Source organism: Ammodytes marinus (assembly GCF_949987685.1).
Source record: "Ammodytes marinus genome assembly, chromosome: 16".
Lineage (NCBI taxonomy): Eukaryota > Metazoa > Chordata > Actinopteri > Uranoscopiformes > Ammodytidae > Ammodytes > Ammodytes marinus.
In genome coordinates, this window is record NC_137220.1 from 7,327,833 (window position 1) to 7,350,168 (window position 22,336).

Genomic DNA, 22,336 nt, shown 5'->3' on the forward strand with positions numbered 1-22,336 from the left:
GAAGACCATGGGCCCCCCAAGGGCTGGGCCCTAGAAAGCTTTCCCACTTTCTACCCCTTACGGGCGGCCCTGAATGTCTGACCAGTTCTTTACTGCACCTCAAGTGCGGCAATATCTGTGATAGTGTCCTTTGTTGTTGCCTGCTCCTGTGATAAACCTAGCGAATACTCTAGAAAACCAATGTTATTTTATAGAAATCTGTTGAATATTAAGCAATTCTTATGACCGGTTGTGAAAGAATGTATAATAAACAACATTACATTCAATCCAAGTATTTTTTTTGTAAACATATGAGATCCAGACTTGGCCGGAAGGAAGAATGTGTTTTATGTGTAACTTCCTTGTCCTAAGGAAATGACCAGTGTCCCCAGGGTGGAACCGTCATGCTCCAAGCCCACAATGTCCACTTTAATCTGCTCCATGCAGGCGCCTGTCTCAAGAAGCACACACATCTCTCACTTTCTCATCTAACCCAGGCAGCCCTAACCCTTTAACTCTAACCCTTTACCATCTCACCATCTTACCCTAACGCCTTAAGGGCTTATACATACTTTCCACATCACGTCTGCGCCAGTCTTGTGGTCCATGTATGCACATTTTGGGTTTTGTTTGGAAGTTAAAGGTGGAGTCAGCGATTCTGATCAATGCATGTTGTCAAAATCAACTTTTGTCAAAATCACTGAATATCCCCTCAAGATTGACTACCTATCCATACTGTATGTGTGTGTGTGTGTGTGTGTGTGTGTGTGTGTGTGTGTGTGTGTGTGTGTGTGTGTGTGTGTGTGTCAGGAAATCTTCACAAGAACTTCAATGTAAGACGCTGGAGAGTCATAGCCTGCCTCTGGGGGCGGGGCAGCAGGATGCAGAACTGCGACCCACACACACTTATACACACCCCTGTCAGATCAGTCTACACAGCTGCAGCGAAGGATGAAGGAGCTGGAGGACGGAGGCAGTAAGAAAGAGAAGGATCAGGTATGTGTGGCTGGTGAATGGTGTGGCTGTTGTCAGGTGGTGGATGTGTGAATATAGCGGTTAGCGGTTTTCGCAGTATAGGCTACTTCTTAGCTGATTGCAGGTAAAACGCAAAGAGATGGAACTTGTATTTTTGCTCATAAACGGGGAGTAAATGGTTATGCTGTTGTACCGGTTGAGACTTGTGTGACTTGTGACTGAGTGCAAAATTCCTGAGGCTGCCAGTGCAGGTATGAGATCCGAGGGGCTTCATTTCCTTTGGCTTTACATTTTTGGCAATAGAAAGAGTTAAGTAAAAATTCTAGCAATAAAAGCAAAATTCATAACCTGTTGTTCCCCCCAAAATGACTGTCAAAGACGAGATGAATAACCACCTAATCTACCTTGGTATTTATTTTATATTAACATATATTTGTTGAAGGCAGCTTACATCAGGTTGAAACAGAAGCCAAATTTGTCATATTTTTTACTTTCCTGGTGAGTGTGTCCCAGTGTGGTATTTATTGTGGAAACAAACAGCAGCTATCCTGGTGCCTGCCTCTAAGATAAGTCTGCATGTCCTTGAAGTTAGAGTCACACACTGACAGTGCAACATGTAAGATTGTAAAATCTATGGACAAGTTAAGCATTCTTTGAATAGATTAAAACACCCAAAACATAATCACTTTCAGGGAGGTTTGTAAGAAATAAATTAATAAAAAACACTTACAATGGTTAACTGAAACCTTAAAGCTATAGTGCGTAACTTTTGTATATAAATGAATGTCGGTCATAATCAAGCCATCGCCATTGAGTTGACACAAAGTTGATGAAGCCTATCAGCTCCACCACACTCTCTTTGTCTTTCTCAGTGAGGAGCAACGGTTGCTGTTAAATGTCATGTATAATCCCTATCATTATGGAGTAAATCTAAGAAACTGGCGTGTCAGGATTTTTGACATTCTTTCACCTACTTTGACAACTTGTGCAACTTGTGGCTACATTGACATAAAGGAGCACAGATTGATCTACAAATGTACACAAAGATAAGCGAGAGAGAGAGAGGATTTCTTACTTTTTGACAAACAGTCAAATGACCCTCAGTTCAGGGTCATTAAAGCAATCTGATCGCCATTAGTCTCTGTACACATATAGTGGCTGCTCAGTGCTCACACACACACACACACACACACACACACACACACACACACACACACACACACACACACACACACACAACCCTTTCTACAGATTGGCAAGGAAACCCAAACAAAACTTCCTGCACCATTGATTAATTCCAGATTTACTATAACATAAAGCCAATATTACATACAGACTTGGCTGTTAACACTACACCAGAGTACTGGGAGACAACCGCTTTGAATGCTTTGGTATCAGCCCTGTCACACATTACCTGTTCATAAATATGGCATGACAGTATGTATGACGTCTTGGTGCACGTCTCTCTCTTTGTTCCCCCGACACACAAGTAAGCGTGAACATCTTGTTTTTAAGGACGTGAGGAAACGATAAAACAGAGCGAGACAAAAATGTAGCATAGGAGTGTTTGGTCTGTAATTGCCAGATGGCTGCCAGATGTGTATAATGACAAACAATTCCTGGCATTTGAACAACCTTGACAGCATCGGATACAATCTCTTTCACTTTGCAGTTGCATTACAATCAGGAATCTGTTGCATTTTGGCCGGCTTAGAACTGAACTGGCAAAGACCAAACGTTGGGGTTTTCAGGAATCCTTTGTTCTTATCGTACTAACTTACCCTACATTTTAATTTGATGTCACTGATACCTATTGCTTTGTTTTGCTTTTATATAATACCCTGTGTTTACACTGTCAAAACCGTTTTGTCTTCCTTTTTTATCTGAGCGAGGGAAGCTAGTCCAGGTGAGCAGGAGAATGAGGAGATGTGTTGGAAGAGCCATAGGCCCCTGGTGGACGGGTTGAGAATTGCAGGTGTGGGGAGCTTGTCAGGATCAGGCCCCCAGGATGCTGCCTTCTCCGAGCAGCCAGCATGGACATGTGGCCAACCCATTGGTATTGCATGATAAGGGGTGGAGCTTATTTTCATGCGGCCCGTAGGCAGATGTCCCTGTCCACATAGTACAAGCAGCGAACAAGATTGTGTCTCTGCACATTTTTTCTGGATATCAATCATAGGCTCATACTTATCTTTAGACCATATACTATTAAAATGTAAGTTTTCTCATTTCAAAACGCCACCTCAAGCGTTTTATTAGCCCAACGGCTTTTAACGGCTTTCAGTTTGTTTTCGCCAGGCTAGATGCTACAGAACGAGACACCCGCCTCCAGTCCGGTACGCTTGCCACCCTCTTTCTTGATAGGTCCATAATGCCGCTACGTCCATGCTACGTAATGCTTTGGGCCGCATGGAATTTCCGGATTATACTTCCTTGTTGCTTCTCTGCGCCTATGAGCAGCTTTCATAGGAATGAATGGGCGCCATGTTTCAATACGGTGTCCATTTCTTTATATGTCCATGGTCAGGATGTGTGTGGCTGCAGGAAGGTGTGCACAACCAATTTAAAGATGCAGTGTGTAGAATTTATTGGCAGTTTCAGAACACACTTTGTAGAAAATATTGGAATATAATATTAATAAGTCTGTTTTTTTAACCAAAACATACTTACGAATATCGAAAATAAAAGTTGTTGTTTCTTTTATTACCCTACAATGAGCCTTTTATGAGCGGGGCACCCTGCATGGAGGCCGTATGTTGCACCTCCATGTTTTTACAGTAGCACAGAACGGACACACTTTATAGTCATATGCACACTTTTCTTTTGTAACTAGCTTCTTGTCCTTAAAGGGCACTGAAGCTTCTGTTATGATTAAAAAAGGGAGTGGTAAGCAAGGGAGTCTTTATATTTTCTCAGGTAGCGGATGATGAGGAGATATTCACTGATTTTGACAAAAAGTTATTTTGACAACAAGCATTCTCCAGAATCGTTGACTCCACCTTTAATGACAGACATTACAATGTCTCATGTCAGCCTACATAAATATCAGATCTAATATATATTTAATTGTATTATTTGGAATACAAGTGGCACAGTAAAATCTGGTCTGACAGCTTTTGGCATTTCCTTCAGAACATCAGTTTATTTCACTGATGCCTTTATCCAATAAGTCAATTCAACCGTGTAGGGTACACCACAAAAAACTGCAAGAATCCTGCAAGTATACCCACTACAAATATGCAGGACCGTGTCAAGAGATGATTCAAGTGAATTGAATGCTTCAAATCGATTTTTTTGCATGAGAACAACCTCCCAACATGCCTGGATATGCAGCTCCACATCATGTTCTTGGTTTTGATTTATGACTGTCATAAATACGATTTCAGATCAACCTGAAAGACTTTCTGTCAAATCTGTCCTTATCAGAGCTGGAACCTTTGTTCCCACTCATTCATTCAGTGGCTGCATTCATTGTTTTTAAAGAAAACTAAATTGCAGTTTAAATTGTTATGTCAATGGTAAAAGTCCAAATACATTATTAATGTGAAAGAAAAATCCAATGTAAAAACAAAGCCTGGGCTCTGTAAATGGGCATGTTTCTTTTGCCCAGAAACTTTTTTAGAAACTTTTTTCTGTTTCTTTGTGTGTAGGGCACCAGCTCACCTATACTGCTATTATATTCATCATGGAGGCAACATTTAAAAGCATCTGTATCATGCCAAAAACAATATTAAATCAACAGCACAAATGAAGTCATTTGGACCCACATTCACAAACAGTGCATTTATACATCACTCCTGAAATTCCATGAAACGCTTCTGGGCAAACTTATTGTTGGCAGCATGCTAATTGCAAATAGCGGTCACTAACTAACGCAGTGTGGTAAGAACAAAATTGGCAGGTGCACAGGTGTTGCAATTCTAACATGATGTCTTCTATGATGATTCTAACAAAAATTGACTTGGTTGTTTTTGAGATCAACATGTAAAATTATGTTCACGTTAATGGCCCTCGTATGAGAGTAAAAAAACTGAGGCACAGTTTTTATTTTAAAAGGTCAAGTCTGCTGTAATTGGAGAACACTTGCCAAAATCGGTAAATACACAGCCTTGGCTTCTGTGAACGGGTATGTAAACTAACAAGTGATATGTAAACAAAGCGGTCCAATGTAGCTAACAACTTGCCAATTCACAGAGCTTAGGCTGTGTATTAACACTGGATTTTGTATATATATTTTTTTGCAGTGTGCATATCAAGGGAAGAAAGAGAATAAAATTATGCAAATAGCCTGTCAACCTGTCAATAGGCACAGCGGTTGAACCGGTTCTTACTTGGTAAACTGGCAGCTTTTCAGCTGCTTCTTATGTCATATTTTGGATTGGAAGGAGTTGTGAAAGCATGGCTCTGTGGGTTGTGTGGGAGGTTCAAACACTGATAAACACATTGTTTGTTGTTCAAGAGTGTGAGAATCTTCGCTGTGTTATTTTGGAACCCCTTAATCATGCCTCAACTTGAAGAATCTTTTTTTTGCATTCCTGACATTTCTCCCATTCTCCGGCACCTGTTGTGTGCTGCTCTTACACATTACTTAACAATATACTCCTGGGGAGGGGGCCGCTCGTGTTGTAGTGGTTAGAGTGTGGACCAGGGTTGGAATCCGTCCCAGTTCGTTCTCTGCATGTCAATCCCCTCTCTACCCCATTTAATCTCTGTCGACTCCAAGCTGTCTAATAAAAGAAAAATGCCACAAAAATAATCTGAAAAAAACAAAAACAAAAAAACAATATACCTTTTTCCTTTTATTTCAAACCGCCAGTTCCCTGTCTGCTTCCCTCTCCTGGCTTTTGATCTGTGTTTCCTGCTGCCCTAATCCCTTTTGTGTGATCTTAGATGAACATTCCTCCTAGACCAGTTACACATGGGACCAGCACATTGCCAGCTATTCTTCCACACAACTTCTGAAGCAATTCCAAGGAACAAATCTGAAGACTTTAAGCAAATGTTCAATAACGTCATCTGCAATCAGGCATGACATCAAAGAACGCTTCAATTTTTTTCAAAAATCTTGGTTCAACACTCCCATGCTTCTATGTCCATTAAAGCGACTCTTACCTTTGGTGCATTTTTACACTTTTTTTGGATTAGGTTAAAATGGTATTAATAAGGTAATTACACTCTAAAATATAAGACAGACCCACCAGGAGTAAAAACAAACAATGATTTCAATCTCATAATATTATGAAAAATATATAAAAAATTCAACCAATCAAATCGTTCGGACCGAACGATTTGATTGGCCGACAGACCTGTCTGTTTGCGGTCTGCTTCTGTATTGCGCATTCTCAACTAGAGGGTTTGTTTTGATTCCACGGCAGACAGTAGCGAGTAGCGACCATTGTAGAAAAGGCCCCAACGTTCATAAGTTACAGTGTTGTTAGTTCTTACAGTGTGTTAAAATGTGTTTTGTTCAGTGTGGATAGCAGTCAGTTAGGGCCGTGACGTCAGTCGGACAGAGAGCCTGTTTAGTTTCCGTTCTCTTCTCCCTCGGTCAGATGTGTGAGCGTTGCCGCAGTAAGCGATCATTCCACATGGAAACGTGTTTATCTGAGTTTAAATGTGAATCACCCGTGTGTGAGTATGTACATGCAGTCCCGATCGCTGTTATAATATAGTTTGCATGCGATTCGCGGGTCGCAACAGCTGTTGTAACGTCTCCTCACGAGCGGAGTTTAAACCTTTGTTCCTTTCCCGTGATCTATATGCGACTGTGCCTGTGAAAGAAGGAAAATAAAGAGCGGATAAAACCCTACTCCTCCTCTCCTAGTCTCATGCTTATAGTCTGACGCCTTTGGCCATAAGTGGTATTCTGGCCGACACCTCTGAAGTGAAACCAGTGATACAAGCATGGAACGAGGGTGTGGGGGCATTGGAGGGAGGCGGGATGGTATGATAGTGCTGTAATTCTCAATTGCAGCATGGGCGTGAGTCCCTTTAAAGCTCCCATATTATACACTTTTCGGTACTATTATACACCATATTATATGGTCTTAGTGGTCCCTAATACGTTTTTCTTTATATGTTTGTTGAAAAAAACTTTCAGATAATTTATTGTACTATGCTGATGTTCAGCTAATCTCACAATGGCCTATTTTTTAAAAAGAGCTGCAGCTCCCCTCGTAAATATACAATCTTTGAGCTGCCCCCGCCCCCTGTCCGGAAGCGAAGCCAGATACGCCTCGCCCTCTGTCTGTCAGGGCCGTGGACCAATAAGAAATAGGGGTGTGGGCTGCACAGTGGAAGCTTCTGGCTTTCCAGTTTGTGAGGTCAGAAAAGGGGAAAATTCTGACTGGAGTATATTGGGGGGGAGGGGTGGGGGTTTCAGAAAGGGGGAGAGTGAGAACAGGAGAGATTGTTATTTTTTTAAATATTTTGGCAGTCTCTAGGCACACCGTGGACCCATGGATATGTTGGAACACATTTAAAAAGTGCATTTAGCATAATATGGGACCTTTAAAGCTGCATTGTGTACAAAGTATTGGCATTTTTTCAGAACAGCATGGTAGAATCGGAATATCATATTCATAATGATGTTTTTATTAGTGTATAATCACTTGAAAATAAAACTTGTCGTTTCTTTTATTTCCTTAGAATGAGCCTTTTATACTGTATCTATATAGAAGCGAGACGCTGAGGTCGCCAAGTTGTTCCGCCAAGTTTCTACAGTAGCACAGAATGTTTTGTGTCCAGGTTCCTGCCTAACAGGATTTCCCCAGTAACTTGGTACTTGTCTCCCCTATAGAAGACACCACTAAAAAACACAATGCAAAAAGGAGGGTGCGTAGGAGAAAAACCTCAACCCAGGTGGCAGGCAGATACTTTAGTTAAATTTAAGTAGAACAAGGTGGTTTTGTTGTTTACAGCCCAATATTTCAGCAGTCTAGAAGTTAGTACTATCAGTCTGTCACTGCACCCTCTGACAAAATAATTATTTTGTGCTTGGTCCACTTGATTGTTCTGCATATTTCTTTGAACTTGGATTTTAACAAACCGCTTCCTGTTCTCAGAGCTGGATCCCCAAGATCATCAAGAAGCGAGTGTGCACCACTTTTGTTGAAGACTCTTTTAGGTAATCTCCTCTTCCCTGATTATTTCAAATATGTAATTTCAATAAATGTATTTTTTAATCACATTAAGTCTATGGAAGACAATAAAGAGCTGTCTTTCTTTCTAATCCCATTTTTTTTTTATCACTTTCATGTTTGAAGGTCAGCCCTGTTTGCATCAATGTTGTATCTTTGCAAACAAATCTTCAATTTTACCATTGTCTAGTAACTTAAAAATTTGAAAGTTATTCATGCATTCATCAGCTCCTGCACTGATAAATGTGACTCACTCTTTACCTGCCTGGGTTGAGGTCATACAGAACTCGGCAGCCGGACTGTTAATTGGAACAGAAGATTCTGACCTCTTTGCATTGATTTTTGAATGGTTTTTCAGGTTTAACTCTTTCATATTAAAGCACACAATGTATGGCACAAGTATACAATTGTAAGCCTATGTGCCAATATTGTACCTGCTCTCAATTTAAAAACCTGCTGCAATCCCCCAATCTACTATGCTTCAAACTGAATGAGGTTGTGGAATTGCAGAATAACTGTTGTGTCTTGTTGTTGGTGTGTGTGTGTGTGTGTGTGTGTGTGTGTGTGTGTGTGTGTGTGTGTGTGTGTGTGTGTTGTTTGTCAGTAATGGAGCGTTGTGTCAGTGTGGTGGTGTCCGGGACGTGCATGACTCCGTGGCAACAGCGGACTTCTTTGGAGCAGCCATCGTCACCCAGTGGGACAGCAGGCAGCATTCTTCAGAGTGTCCCACTGACGCCTTCGGAGAGCTGGAGTTTGCTGGCGCTGGACGCAAATACAGCCATGTAAGTTTCAATACTGAACACAACACACTCACCCACACACACGTTTGTACGACGATACGTGTGAGGACACTCATTGACATAATGCATTACTAAACCCCTTACCCTCAACTTAACCATCAGAACTAAATGCCTAAACCTAATTCTAACGTGAACCTTTTTACAGACACACACACACACACACACGCACACACGCACACACACACACACACACACACTATGAAAACAGGACTACCAGACTGTAGCCTGCCCACTGCTAGAGCTATACGTAGTTTTAGTTTTCTTTGTCTAAATGATTTAATAAATGCATTAATTCCTTCCTATTCCAGACACTGCAATCATCTCTTTGTTTGTACCTTGTAGTTCCTGCGGCTGTCATGTGACACATCGCCTCAGATTGTCTACACCCTGATGACCAGTCACTGGGGCCTGCCCTCACCTAACCTGGTTGTGTCTGTGGTGGGGGGCGAGGGCCACGAGAAGATCAAAACATGGGTGAAGGATGTCCTTAGAAACGGGCTGGTTAGGGCTGCACAGAGCACAGGTAAAACACAATCTTAATAGGACTCTAGGATCAATGATGAAAAAAAATATATTTAGCAATTTTGAATAAAAAACAAACATTATAAATTATTGTTTTTATGATGTCTTCTTGTTCTGGTGGGCTGCTACAGCTAACTCCTGGATGAAAACTTTAAAGCTAACATGGAAAAAAGAAACCCTACATAGACCAAGTCATAGCTTTATTGTTTATGAAAAATTGTTTCTGAAATCTGTCATTGCCCCATTGCTTAAAATGTTAACTAAAATCTTTAAAGAAGAAAGTTGTAGGAACGTCTGGTATTTTATGCCTTTCCTGCTGCCATCACGATCTGACTGAATAAGAAGGCCGAAATGAAATAAATATTTACATCTGTACAACAATGGAGTTGTGTCATACTCACCACTCTGTTGAAAATGACAGTAATTTGCCTTTTTCTTTTGACCTCTTTGAACTTCAGCTCTTCTTACAGATGTCTCACACAAAGGATTTACCAGGAAAAGGGATTAAGTCATAAGGGTCATACATTTCTATTTATTTGAAACCTCTATGCAGAAAGGGCTCATCAACACCAAACAAACACAAAAAACTTAACTAATGTCCTCTGTGTTGCCCAGGGGCCTGGATCCTGACTGGGGGTTTGAGGGAAGGCGTGGCCCGCTGTGTGGGTGAGGCAGTGAGGGATCATGCCGCAGCAGCTCCAACTGTCACACAGAAGAAAGTCATCGCCATCGGACTGGCACCCTGGGGGCTGGTGCACAACAGACAGCAGCTTGTCAATGCCCAGGTACTGAGCATACAGGGTGCATAGAATGAGCTTGCCCTGAAGTTTTCACCAAAGTGTATATGAATTTCAACTAGAATATGCAAACTGCAAATATTCTATTTTCCTCACACGGAGATAAAAAGTCCCAGCCGTTACGGTGCTCTCCGGGAAGAGCACCAAAATATAAATCAAACATGGGAGGGCAAATCTGTCTCTATCTATCTATCTATCTATCTATCTATCTATCTATCTATCTATCTATCTATCTATCTATCTATCTATCTATCTATCTATCTATCTATCTATCTATCTATCTATCTATCTATCTATCTATCTGACAATAATAATCCTTACAATCCTGATGTCAACAACAACACAAACTGTGTTCAGCAAAATAAGGCCATGTATTTTAAGGGAATCAGATCATTACAAAATTTAAATTAAAGGTGGACTCAGCAATCTGGAGAACACTTGTTTTGAAAGTCACTTTTTGTCAGTGAATATCTCCTACGCTACCTGTCCGTACTGTGTCTAAGCTGAAAAAAATCTGGTGTTTATACACAGCCTAGGCTCTGTAAACGGGTGGGATGCCAGTTTACAGAGCTTAGGCTGTGTATTAACACTGGATTTATTTTCAGCACACACACAGTACAGACAGGTAGGAGATCTTTAGGAGATATTCACTGATTTTGACGAAAAGTGATTTTGACAACAAGCATTCTCCAGTATCACTGACTCCATCTGTAAGTTGCAACAATTGTCTGAAAGGTCAATTAAATAAGTCAGAGTTACTAGACAAAAGTCTAATACTTGAAACAGCAGTAATACTCCACGGACTTTATGCCCTCTCTTTTTTGAAAAAATATAATCTAGTAATCGAAGGTTCTGAGTAAATCTTTGGTGCAGATGTGTTTGGAATGTGTGTTGAGTATGGCTTGTGTTAAACACCAGCGTGAGACTGTTATGACCATATGCTCCTATCTGAGGTCAGATAAGCAGAGTAGGTTCCATCCATGGCTGGGAATAAGTTATTTGTGTGTGTGTGTGTATGTGTGTGTGTGTGTGTAGGGTAGCTTCCCTGCTCGTTACTATGTCCAGAACACATCGCGGGACTCTTGCGCCCTGGACAGCAACTGCCAGTCTTTCCTCCTGGTGGACGATGGCAGTGTGGGCCGCCGTCGGGGAGAGACAGGCTTTCGAGCCAGTCTGGAGGACTACATTTCCCATCAGCGCACTGGCATTTGGGGTGAGACAGAGACATAGGCATACAGTATGTAAACCCCAGCTCCTTTTAAACAAGGAATTGGTCAAACGACTATTGAAATAATGTCTTTTGAATTATAAGTTTCATGTTTGATCAGTTCCCACACGATCGACCCGTTACAGACCCTGCAGTGTCTCACCTTAACTCTTAAATATACTGTACTGTGGCTGGTTTAATCTACAGCAATGCATCATATCCTATAAAATCATCATATGTTTGTATAGTGTGGCTGCCCTGTGAGAACATAATATAAAAAAAAAAAAAAAAAAAAAAAACTTTTCATTTTTCATGGGTTCAGAAAAACAACCCTGTTTTGGTCTCTGTTGATGCATTTTCCAGCTGATCCAAGGAGGGGTTAGTCTGTTTGTGTAGTTTCAGAATGAGGAGGATTTTCTCACGTGGTCCATCAGTTTATTACAAAAACATGTCAGTAAACATGGTCGTCACCTGACAGGATGGGAATGAAGTTATCTGAAAAGTAGATACAAATAAAATAAAGCTGTTGTTTCCTTCTTGCATACCTTTCTTCTAACTTCTTCTCTTGGTACAACAACAGGCAGTGGCAGTATTGAAATCCCAGTGCTGTGCATGCTCATCTCAGGTGATGCCAATATGCTGGAGGTAAAAAACGATCGTATGTTCAAACTTTCTGTATATATTGTACTTATAGGAGAATGTAATTTAAAGAGTGAAGGGTGTGTTGGTGTATATTGAGCAATCGGCTCAGATAAAGTTGAAGACCAGACGAAAGGACATAACAATATTCTATTCTGAAGAAGTTATCTCAAGGTTAGAGGTCAACTCAGGTGGAAGAATATATCAGGAGACTTGGATGAATTATGAAGCAATATTTATTACCGACTTGGCCAAGGAGAACCAGACTGCAACTCGGGTGACTTGTACTTCAATTCTGCCAGACACTTCCTGAGAGCAGTGTATAAACCTCAGGTAGCAAGCGTTCTCCAAACCCCTGTTGGAAATTCCGAAAAGAGGAATTCAGTAATTGTAGTATTAGCAATGTGAGAAAACACAACCTAATACAACATGATATTAATACTTCGTAAAAAGTCGTCCTGTTTCTTCTCGATTTTTAATCAGAAAATCCAATTATTGAAGAACATTCACACTGCGCTTGATCATTTAGGTGTCTTTTTTTCAATTATTGTGTGATCAAGCTTGGAACTCCCCAACAAATGTCTGTATTAAATGTGAAGGCAGTTGCTTCTAGCCCTACTGCCCCCCTGCTGAGCACTAATTATAAAGCAATGTCTCATAATTGTTCTTGCCTCGTGGCAATTTTTTCTGATCGTACGACTCGGTTGTTTATTTTATCAGCTTTGTGTTCACAGCTCTGGTGAAAGAGAGATGTCCATCTCACTGAGAACTTTTTGTGTACATATTTTCCCCTGGCTTAGAGATTAGATGTGTCTCTGAGGAAAGCTACGCCCTGGCTGGTTCTTGCTGGTTCTGGTCCGGCTGCAGACCTTATCGGCGAGCTCCTGGGCGAATTCTTCTCTGTCTCCCTCTGTCCCAGCTCTCCACCAGCAGAGGGCGATGCTGCTGAGGTCCTCAGTGCGGAGCTCCGCGACAGGGTCCGCGACAAGGTCCGCAAATACTTCACAGCTGAAGTCGAGCTGGAGAAACTGGTGGATAGTGTGAGTGAGACAACACGTTTCTGTGCCTGTATGTGTGTCTTTGCAAGTAAAGTAGCAAAATGAGCGGTGTTGCATTTGCAGTCAGCTGCTAAAGTTCTAAAGGAAGCAGAAAGAGGGTTTACGGGGAGAATTTCATTTAACTTTTATTTATCCTCGAGAGACCAATTGAGGGGTGACCCTCATTTTCAATGACGTCGAGAATTGTGAGAACTGTGACAATGGTAGAGGAAAGGCTAAGGCACAACCACAGTTAACTGGACTAGAAAAAGGATTTTTGATCCTTAACCCGAAATAGCTCAATTCAGTCATCTGGCATTTTGAAGCTTTGAAGCTCAGACCTGACTACTCCAAATATTTGAAATTGTAGGCTATTTATTTTGGAGATTTATTTGTATTTTGTCACCAATCTGTCAGTTATGGAATTCTCAGTTTCCTCCACACTGTCATGGTTAACTGTACTGTGATGAGCAGAAGGCAAAGCTACCAGGATCAAACCCTGAGTCTTCACTGTGGAGAACAAGAACTTAATACCTTCTGTTTTTCACCACTGTTTGAGTGTCTCTCTTGTATGATGATTCAACCAGAATAGATTAATGTTCTTAATGACTGCCTGATATAACCCCACCTCACTTGCTTATCTACACGTGCATCAGTGCTGTCGTATTTTGTCTGCCCATAGTATTATGTAAATGTTTGCGATGCAAACACTAAATAGTTATTTTCCTTTTCCTACCTTTATGTTTCCAGGCCCTGAGTATTTATCAGAACAGAGACCTCATCACAGTTTTCCACGGGGAACAGGAGGGTTCTGATGATTTTGATACAGTTATCCTCAAATCCCTTGTTAGGGGTAAGTACGTACATAAGTTTATTTATATAGCACCTTTAAAGAGCAGAAGAACGTAACTTAGTGCTTTAAAAAAAAAAAGAAAGACATGCAACCGACATAATTTACATAGAGATACGTTAAAAAAATAAATAGGTAAAACACTCTAAAATTTAAAAGAATAAACACCCAATGTGAGTGTTAATAGATATTTTTAGGAACCACGACTTCAAAGGCGTCATTTCCCTTACAGGAGCGAGAACCAACCAGCTTCAAATAAATGCAATCAGATGAACAAGGCTGTTGTATTTATAAGTGAATTAGAATTGTATATTAATACCATATTAATTATCAAGAGAGTTAATTGTTCCTTTTCAGATAAGATGTCTCCCCTTATACAGGATATGACGTTGTGGACCAATTTTATTTAGCCAGTGTCCATTGTTTTGGGTTTTTATTAACGCATTAATGTGGCTTTCTCTCTCTCGCTCTGTGTTTTAAGCTAGTAAACGTGTGAACAGTGAAGCCAGTGCGTATACTGAAGAGTTGAAACTGGCCGTGGCTTGGAACCGAGTAGACATTGCCAAAACTGAGCTCTTCAATGGAGACATACAGTGGAAGGTCAGAATCAGACTGAATGGTGAATGGTTATAATGTCAAGTGATCAGCATGGATTTGGGATATCGCAATTAAGCAGGAGAATGCTAACAGTCTACAGCCAAACTCCAAACTATACAAAAATGTTGTATGGAATGAACAATAAATTTCAGATTAAACATTTGATGTGTGTTAAATCAACAGTACCCAAAGACTGAGCACATTACGGGTGGTTGGGGTTGTGTCTAGGCGATTCAATGTTGTACTCCCATAAGCATTGAAGACTCATCAGAGAATGTGGTCAAAACCCATTGGATCCTCCATTTCCAATAACTGCACAAGCATCTTACCTTGTATTCTTCTTGCCTGTCTGGTCAATTCTGACAACTTTTAAACTACCCAAGGACTCTTCAAGACACATAAACGGACTTTGACGTACTCAAATCTGTGGAGTGCTCCTGTATTAGAAAAAAAAGAACTCCAAATGATACATAGAGGTCACTGAAGTATTTAGGGCTAAATATATGAAGCTAACTTTTACATGTTTGAGTGTAGGGCAATGCCACAACTCAGTTGATGGCTTAACGGTTTAGCAGTTCTTAAAAATGTTTTCCTGGTTGCCTCAATCACATAATGCTGACAAGGTTATTATATTTTCAGTATGAGGACCTTGAAGATTCCATGACAGACGCGCTGATCAATGACAAGCCCCAGTTCGTGCGTCTCTTTTGCGAGAATGGTCTGAACATCCTGGACTACCTGACGTACCGACGCTTGGAAAGCCTGTACCACTCGCTGTCGGACAGCTCGCTGGCTTACGTTCTGCTCCAGAGGCGTCTGAGCGAGAGGCAGAGCCTGGCTGGATCCCTGCCCAACGTGGATAGTGGTACATTCGCCCTGAAGAGTCCGCTGAGTGCACTCACTGGAACTGCCTCAACAATGGAGCTCAACCTGTTTGAGGTGAGGATGAGGAGGGGAGGATGGGAAAAGGGCTAGAAAAAGGGTACTATTATACTTTTTATGAAATTGCTTCTGTTGGTCTACTTTAAAAAAAAGGGAAAAAAAGTTGACTACCAAGTGTCATTATCCTTGCTCTGTGTGCAGTATAAGTGACGTGTATGTTGTTGCTGTAGGTATCCCGCCTGCTGTGGGACCTGATGGGTGATGTCTGTCAGCCTTTCTACTATGGACCTCTGGGTCTGGACCGCAAATCAAGCACCAGGAAGGCTCTCAAGGTGAGGGAGCAAGTACTGCAGCCATTTCAAAAATCAAATTCAATTTTATGGTTTCTCTGTCGTGCCATTATTTTGCCATCCCAAATGAAGACCAAAATATACATTTTGGACCTTTTATCAATACATGCATTAAAGAAGACTTGTTATGGAAGCAAAATAGACAAAAATCTTAAATTTGAGTAGTGCTTGTAAAAAAAGATCTGACTCCCACACTGGGCATTATTGTGTGTTGTATTACCTTTAGCAAGTCAATAAGATGCTGCTGGGGGATTGTTTATATCGGGACCAGCGATGCATCTCGCCCTGGGCAGCCCTCTTCATCTGGGCCGTCCTGCAGAACCGCAGTGAAATGGCTGTTTACTTTTGGGAAATGGTGAGACTCCTTTGCAATGTTCTACTACAACTGTTTACTCCAGAGTAGAAGTGTTTAGGAATTGGCTGTTTTCAAATGAGACTTGTAAGATTAGTACATCCTTTAATCTTGAATTGTTTCTTTCTTGGCATCCTGTTTCCATGTCAGGCAGGGGAGTCAGTGATGAGCGCACTAGGCGGCTGTAAGATCCTGAGGGAACTTTCTAAGATTGAGGTTGAGACTGAGAACAAGCTGGCCATAAAGGAACTGGCACAGAAGTTTGAGAACCTGGCACACGGTGAGTCAGTCCGATCAGCATCTCATTCAAGCTCTTGCAGTGACCCACTGACATTCGGCGTCCTAGGCAATCGCCTAAATTGCTTATGTCTAGAGCCGGCCCTGTGAGCCGTATGTGAACTCAGAGCCATGCACCTGTAAAGCAAGTTAAAGAAAATCTGGACCAAATCTTACCTGTGCACACTATGGCTGTATCTCGATTCAGGGGTTGCGGTCTACGAAGGCTGCATTTGAAGACCAATTGCGTCATAGCGGCGCGCAAAGGTTGTTCCATTTGCAAGGCTCCTTGCAAGGCTCCTCATATGCGGCCGAGAAATGCAGCCTTCGTTTCACGGTTTTGAAGGATGCATCGGATGTATCCTTCGCAGCCCAACATATCCCATGATTCATTGCGTTTATTTTCAGAGATGGCATACAATAAAATAAAAAATGACAAAACAGCAACGTGTTGCTCCATCTTCTTAACTTTTATCTTCCTTTCTTTTTTTCTTGTACTTTTTTTTCTTTTCGTCTGGTAGGCAACTTCTTTTTCTTTTTTCCTCTGCTGACAAGGCTGTTTCCGTTGGCAGCTATCAGGGTTGCTAGGCAGCACAGGAGCGGCGAGTCGTCACGCAAGGTAACGGCTTGTTACGCAAACCGGAAATGCTCGTAAACGGAGACCTGCGGAGACCATCCCGTTTAACAACGCTCAATCGGCCCTGGTTCGGCCTTCGAATCGGCCTTCACAGGCTATAGCCTTCATAGACCGCGTCCTACCAAGGAGGCGGTCTCTGTAACGGGATACAGCCTGTGTTGCAGCAAACCAAATCCTAGCCTCAGTAACTGTCCTGTAATTTAATTATGAGTAGAAATACTACTATTAATTATTTTTATCTAAAAGTTGAAGCCCATGACTTGAGGTTAGGTTCAAGTCCAGTGTAATCCGTGTGTATATCTGTCTACCTCATTACTGTCATGTCTTTATTGAAACCCTGTTTCCTAAAAACTTATAAAAATGCAAGTCATTATCTTAAGCCATTATGAAGGGGAAAAAACAATAAAATAATTATTCCTTTGTGTGTTCAGATGTTTTCTGTCAGTGCTACCAGAACAGTGAGAGTCGCTCCTTCACTCTCCTTATCAGGAAGTCTCCGGTGTGGGGCGGGGCTACGTGCCTGCAGATGGCCACTGCAGCGGACGCCCGCCTGTTCTTCAGCCACGACGGTGTTCAGGTAGAGAGGAACAGAAGGGTTTTACACTTCACTCCAGGCATTTAATGTCAAAAATCTTCCCACCCCTCTTGTGGCTAAAATATGAAACCTAAACAATATGTATTAGTAATTCTTAGTGATGAATAATTCTACGATCATAATCTCATATGGTTGTAAATAAAACTGAAAACAACCTTGAAACTGTTACTTTACAGGTAGATTTCTAACGTCAAACAGTGTTTCAGGGATCCAATTTTCCTCCAAGGAAAGTTTGTTTATTCAGTTATGAGAACATCCCTTTGAAAATGTTCAGTTCTCTGAGACACCCAAACATACTTAGTGCACCTTTAAATATATTAGTAATCACATGTGATTTCAAACCTTTGCATTAGGTTCCAACATTCACCTCCAAAATCTGATATTTGAATGATTTGAAGTTAATTAGGCTTTTAAATACCTATATTGTGTAACAACTTGATATTGATGCATGTCATCAGTGACTGTAATGTCTGTGGGTTGAACTGTTGTGGTGACAGCGGTGCTCTGTACTGTAGTCCCTTCTGTCTCAGATCTGGTGGGGTGACATGGAGAGGAGTACTGAGATCTGGAAACTGGTTCTCACCTTCTTCCTTCCCCCCTTCCTCTACACAAACATGATCAGCTTCAGGTCAGAGTTGTTTCATTTTGTTTTATGATACGAGAATATTGTGTTATTTTGCTTGGGAGTGTGTGTTTTTGAAGGGATTCCATGTTGGTTTCCAGGCTTGTTTCTTTTTGGTTTGTGTCTTGAAAACAAATTGTTATTATGTATTTACAATCTGTAATACATGACATCCTCTACCCTCGAAACTGTTCATTTTCGATTTATTGCCCAGCCCTCGTTGGAACCGGATCCACTGGTTTGTCCAACGAGTAAGAAATAATGCATCAATACAACAGAAACACAAGAAGGTTTACAATGTCAAGAACTAAATTGGCCTTTGAACTCGTATTGTTTTCCTATGGTGTGACTGGAAAATAAAACATGTGAAAATGCATGTGTTGATGTTACAGAGAACAAGAGGAGGAAGCGGAGGTCCACCATTACAGAGACACTGACAGTCTGGATGGGAACGATGCGACCGTCTTCTCCCTTGCTGACATATTACAAAAGTAAATACAAATCAGATACGGATAGCGTACTAGTTTTCCTACTTGGTTTTAACAAAAGTCCTTGATTCTTTGTTTGTGGTCGCAGTGATGAAGAAGCTGAAGAGTTCAGGGCACTAAAAGAAAACATGAGAGGTGAGTCTGGATCCCTAATCTAGTATTGGTATTTTAGGTAACCTTCCCTTTGCAGAAACTAAGAATTAAAGAAAGGTTGGCAAGGTGTGGGAAACACATTCCTTCAGTAACACTAAACATACAGTGATGATGACCCCTGATATTTGTTGTGAAACAACTCAATGGCAGCATTTTCAATGTTTTTTTAACAGATCAAATTTAGACAAATTTTAAGTTTTTATGATTTTCTAGGAATTATCTACATTTAATAACTATGCATACTTCAAGAAAATATTCATAAATACAACAATATGATGTCCAAGCTATTCATTTCTTCCTATTTTTGTAGCCATTTAGTATATGACTACAATAAGGTCAGTTTCTCAACAAGGGTGACCCCCAAACGTATAGCCCCACTAACTTGCTGTAGGGACTTGAACTTGTTCTGTCAGAAGTTGATTTGGTATATCTTTCAGTGAGATTACTCTTGTTTAATAGTGGACCAGCTCCTACTGCAAGAATACTAAATGGTCATAGGAGTCCCCTCATGCTGTATACAAGGACTTTCTACGATGTCCCTAGGGGCATCTTGTGTGCAGTGTTTGGGTTGTGCCTTGCCACCCACTTTGATTGTGATTTCCATGGACAGGACATATGGGAATATGTTTTGTAACAATGGTTGTTGACATCTTTAGATAATTTCTGTTTTCACTTTTTATTTCAGACTTGATGCCATCCAACTCAAAGAGACCATTTTTTCTGTCACGATGGAGACAATTCTGGTTTTCCCCAGTCACCTCATTCCTTGGCAATGTGCTGATGTACTTCCTCTTTCTCTGCCTGTTTGCCTATGTTTTGTTGGTAGACTTCAAGGGCCCGCCCCCAGAGGGCCCCACCCGCCTGGAGATTGTGCTTTACTTTTGGGTTTTCACCTTAGTATGTGAGGAGATTCGGCAGGTTGGTTGTTGAGACACTAACATTCATACAGTACAAATATTGAAACTTACTATGTGTTCCAAACCACACTAGTGTGCACTAAATAGTTTTCAAAATGTAAAGTTTTCTGTGGTACTGAAACATGGCTCTACTTTTTAACTTGCTATAGTCAAGACAGAGGCAACATGTCCCCGCTAGTGCCTGTACTGCTGCGCTGTTTTCAGTTTACATCGCCAAAAATACACATTTGTCTGAGAGACACAGGCACACAGTAAGGTGTCTACTGATAACCACATGCCATGTCTTGACTCTCATCCCTCTGATTGACAGACCTTCTTTGTGGGCGGGACCTCTATGCTGCAGAGTATGAAGATCTACATCCAGGATATGTGGAACAAGTGTGACATCACTGCCATTGGTCTCTTTGCTTTGGCTGTGTGCTGCAGGTGACCCTTCACACACCCTGACAGGAGGATATTACTCTGGCCATGACACCAGAGGGCACTAGAGCAACTATATGGCCAGAAGGCACTGCTGCCTGCTAGTCCATCATAGATGTGTGCTACAGAGCCAGTCAATTTTCTCAGTCTCTCTTATCTGGTTGAATTTGTTCATAATGTATGCAAATTTGTGTAAGTTATGACCAGTGATTGACTGCACTATTTTGCTTCACAGAATGTTTGTCTGGTCATATGAGTTTGGCCGCGCTGTAATGGCCATAGATTATATGGTCTTTACACTACGACTGATCCATATCTTTGCCATCCACAAACAGCTCGGGCCCAAGATCACCATTCTTGGCAAAATGGTAAGTGCACACAAAACTCACAAAACAACCTGTAGGCAACACACACAAAAGAGTAAAAATGCAGTGGGAAATTAAAACAGTGAAGAGATGTTTAAAGCTAAGTGTGTAGCTTCTGTCACCCCATCAGGAATTCTGAGTAATTTCAACAACAAGGTTAGCGCATCTACTTGATGTAAGCCTTTGTAATTAAAAGAGCATGATTGTCTCCTCATAGGAGGTAATTATCATGTTATTTTTACGTCCTTTCGTCTTCAAAGCAGAATGCAGCTTTTGTTGTGTGGCGTAATACGCATATTTACTGTGAACTGAGTGATTTGTCTGTGCATCATGTCAGTTTCAGGAGTCATATTCTCCCAGTTAAACAATTCTTAGAAAATCAATTATTTAACCTTATCAGCTTAATATAATTGAACCAAGACCTTCAATATGTGTATCATGAAGTCTTGAATATAAAGGTTTGTTAGATTAAGTAAACTACTGTTATTAAAAGGTGTGAGATGCATATTTAATATACAAGTAGACCAATATAAGTCCCAGATCCGACTGGAATCATCATATTCCAATGATCAGACAGCACAGATTGGGATCTGGTCCAACAAAACTTGATATGGTGATCCCTTATGAATATCTCAGCAATAATTTAAGTGGGGTCTGTTTTACTGTGATGCATTGGCAGTCCTCGTCCAAGTATTCTGTATTGAGAGACTGGCATGTTGTTAAACTGCATCCCCTCCAAAAACATCGGCTTGGCTTGGCTTTTCCCACTGCATACACTGAACATTAGCTCTACTGCTTCCATGTTGCTCATAAAGTATTGCGTAAGTCTGTTATTAAAAATTAATGTGGACAGTAAAACGAAAATAAACGGTTTATGGTTCACTGGGGTTTATATGGCGCAAACAAAGTTGATGTTCTGTTAGACTCAGCCTTCATTCAACTGGTGTTGGTAATGAAAGCTGATGGTACCACATTTAAAGTAAACAGTAGTAATTATGTGAGAAAATACATTGTACGATCCTGCATTGTTCCTGCCAGCAACATGTTCATACACTTCCCAAATGCCACAACAGACTGTGATCAATATACTTTAATGTGTTTCATTACACTTATGATGAATGCTTCATATAGCATCTGGACTGAAAATGCAGAATTATTGAGTATTGATATGTCAAAGCCCTGCCGATCCTACACTATCAATCTCTGTTCTCTATTTGCTTTCCTTAGATGAAGGATGTTTTCTTCTTCCTTTTTTTTCTTGCCGTCTGGGTCTTGGCCTATGGAGTGGCCAATCAGGCACTCCTCTACCGTTATGATCCCCGTCCTAATTGGATATTCCGTAGAGTGTTCTACAGACCATACCTGCACATTTTTGGACAAATACCGATAGTTGAAATGGATAGTAAGTGGCTCAGTCTTTATTAAATTAGTGTCTTTTTCTCAGTCACAGGTATCTTTGTTTTGTCAATAATACAGTTTTTTTTCTTCAAAGGTTCCCATGACAGTCTTAAGACATTACAAATGTATGGTGGTGATTCTGGAGAATGCTTGTTGTCAAAATCCCTTTTTGTCAAAATACGTGAATATCTCCTCAAAGTCCGCTACCTGTGGCCCAACTTTAAATGCTTCGTTAATACGGCCATGTTGCTAGCTATGGTGGGCCCGCTTTGTTAACATACCCTGGGTTTACATACCAGTTCACAGACTCTCTGCAGTGTATTAACACCAGACTTTTAT

The 22,336-nt window shown here is 41.0% G+C and overlaps 1 protein-coding gene across 1 annotated transcript in view; it reads left to right on the forward strand.

The window, feature by feature from the left end:
- Window positions 1-921: 921 nt before the first annotated feature.
- The window catches only part of trpm4a (transient receptor potential cation channel, subfamily M, member 4a), a 28,600-nt gene continuing 7,185 nt past the window's right edge, over window positions 922-22,336 (forward strand). Inside the window, exons 1-22 of the mRNA XM_080043858.1 lie at window positions 922-975; window positions 8,019-8,080; window positions 8,698-8,875; window positions 9,236-9,416; window positions 10,031-10,200; window positions 11,248-11,425; window positions 12,000-12,064; window positions 12,859-13,098; window positions 13,846-13,948; window positions 14,427-14,545; window positions 15,182-15,481; window positions 15,655-15,756; window positions 16,001-16,129; window positions 16,277-16,406; window positions 17,471-17,616; window positions 18,150-18,262; window positions 18,649-18,747; window positions 18,833-18,879; window positions 19,583-19,815; window positions 20,125-20,240; window positions 20,470-20,602; window positions 21,827-22,001. Of these exons, the coding sequence (XP_079899984.1) occupies window positions 931-975; window positions 8,019-8,080; window positions 8,698-8,875; window positions 9,236-9,416; window positions 10,031-10,200; window positions 11,248-11,425; window positions 12,000-12,064; window positions 12,859-13,098; window positions 13,846-13,948; window positions 14,427-14,545; window positions 15,182-15,481; window positions 15,655-15,756; window positions 16,001-16,129; window positions 16,277-16,406; window positions 17,471-17,616; window positions 18,150-18,262; window positions 18,649-18,747; window positions 18,833-18,879; window positions 19,583-19,815; window positions 20,125-20,240; window positions 20,470-20,602; window positions 21,827-22,001 (3,064 nt within the window). The 5' untranslated portion in view covers window positions 922-930. The remainder of the gene's footprint in view (window positions 976-8,018; window positions 8,081-8,697; window positions 8,876-9,235; window positions 9,417-10,030; window positions 10,201-11,247; window positions 11,426-11,999; window positions 12,065-12,858; window positions 13,099-13,845; window positions 13,949-14,426; window positions 14,546-15,181; window positions 15,482-15,654; window positions 15,757-16,000; window positions 16,130-16,276; window positions 16,407-17,470; window positions 17,617-18,149; window positions 18,263-18,648; window positions 18,748-18,832; window positions 18,880-19,582; window positions 19,816-20,124; window positions 20,241-20,469; window positions 20,603-21,826; window positions 22,002-22,336) is intronic.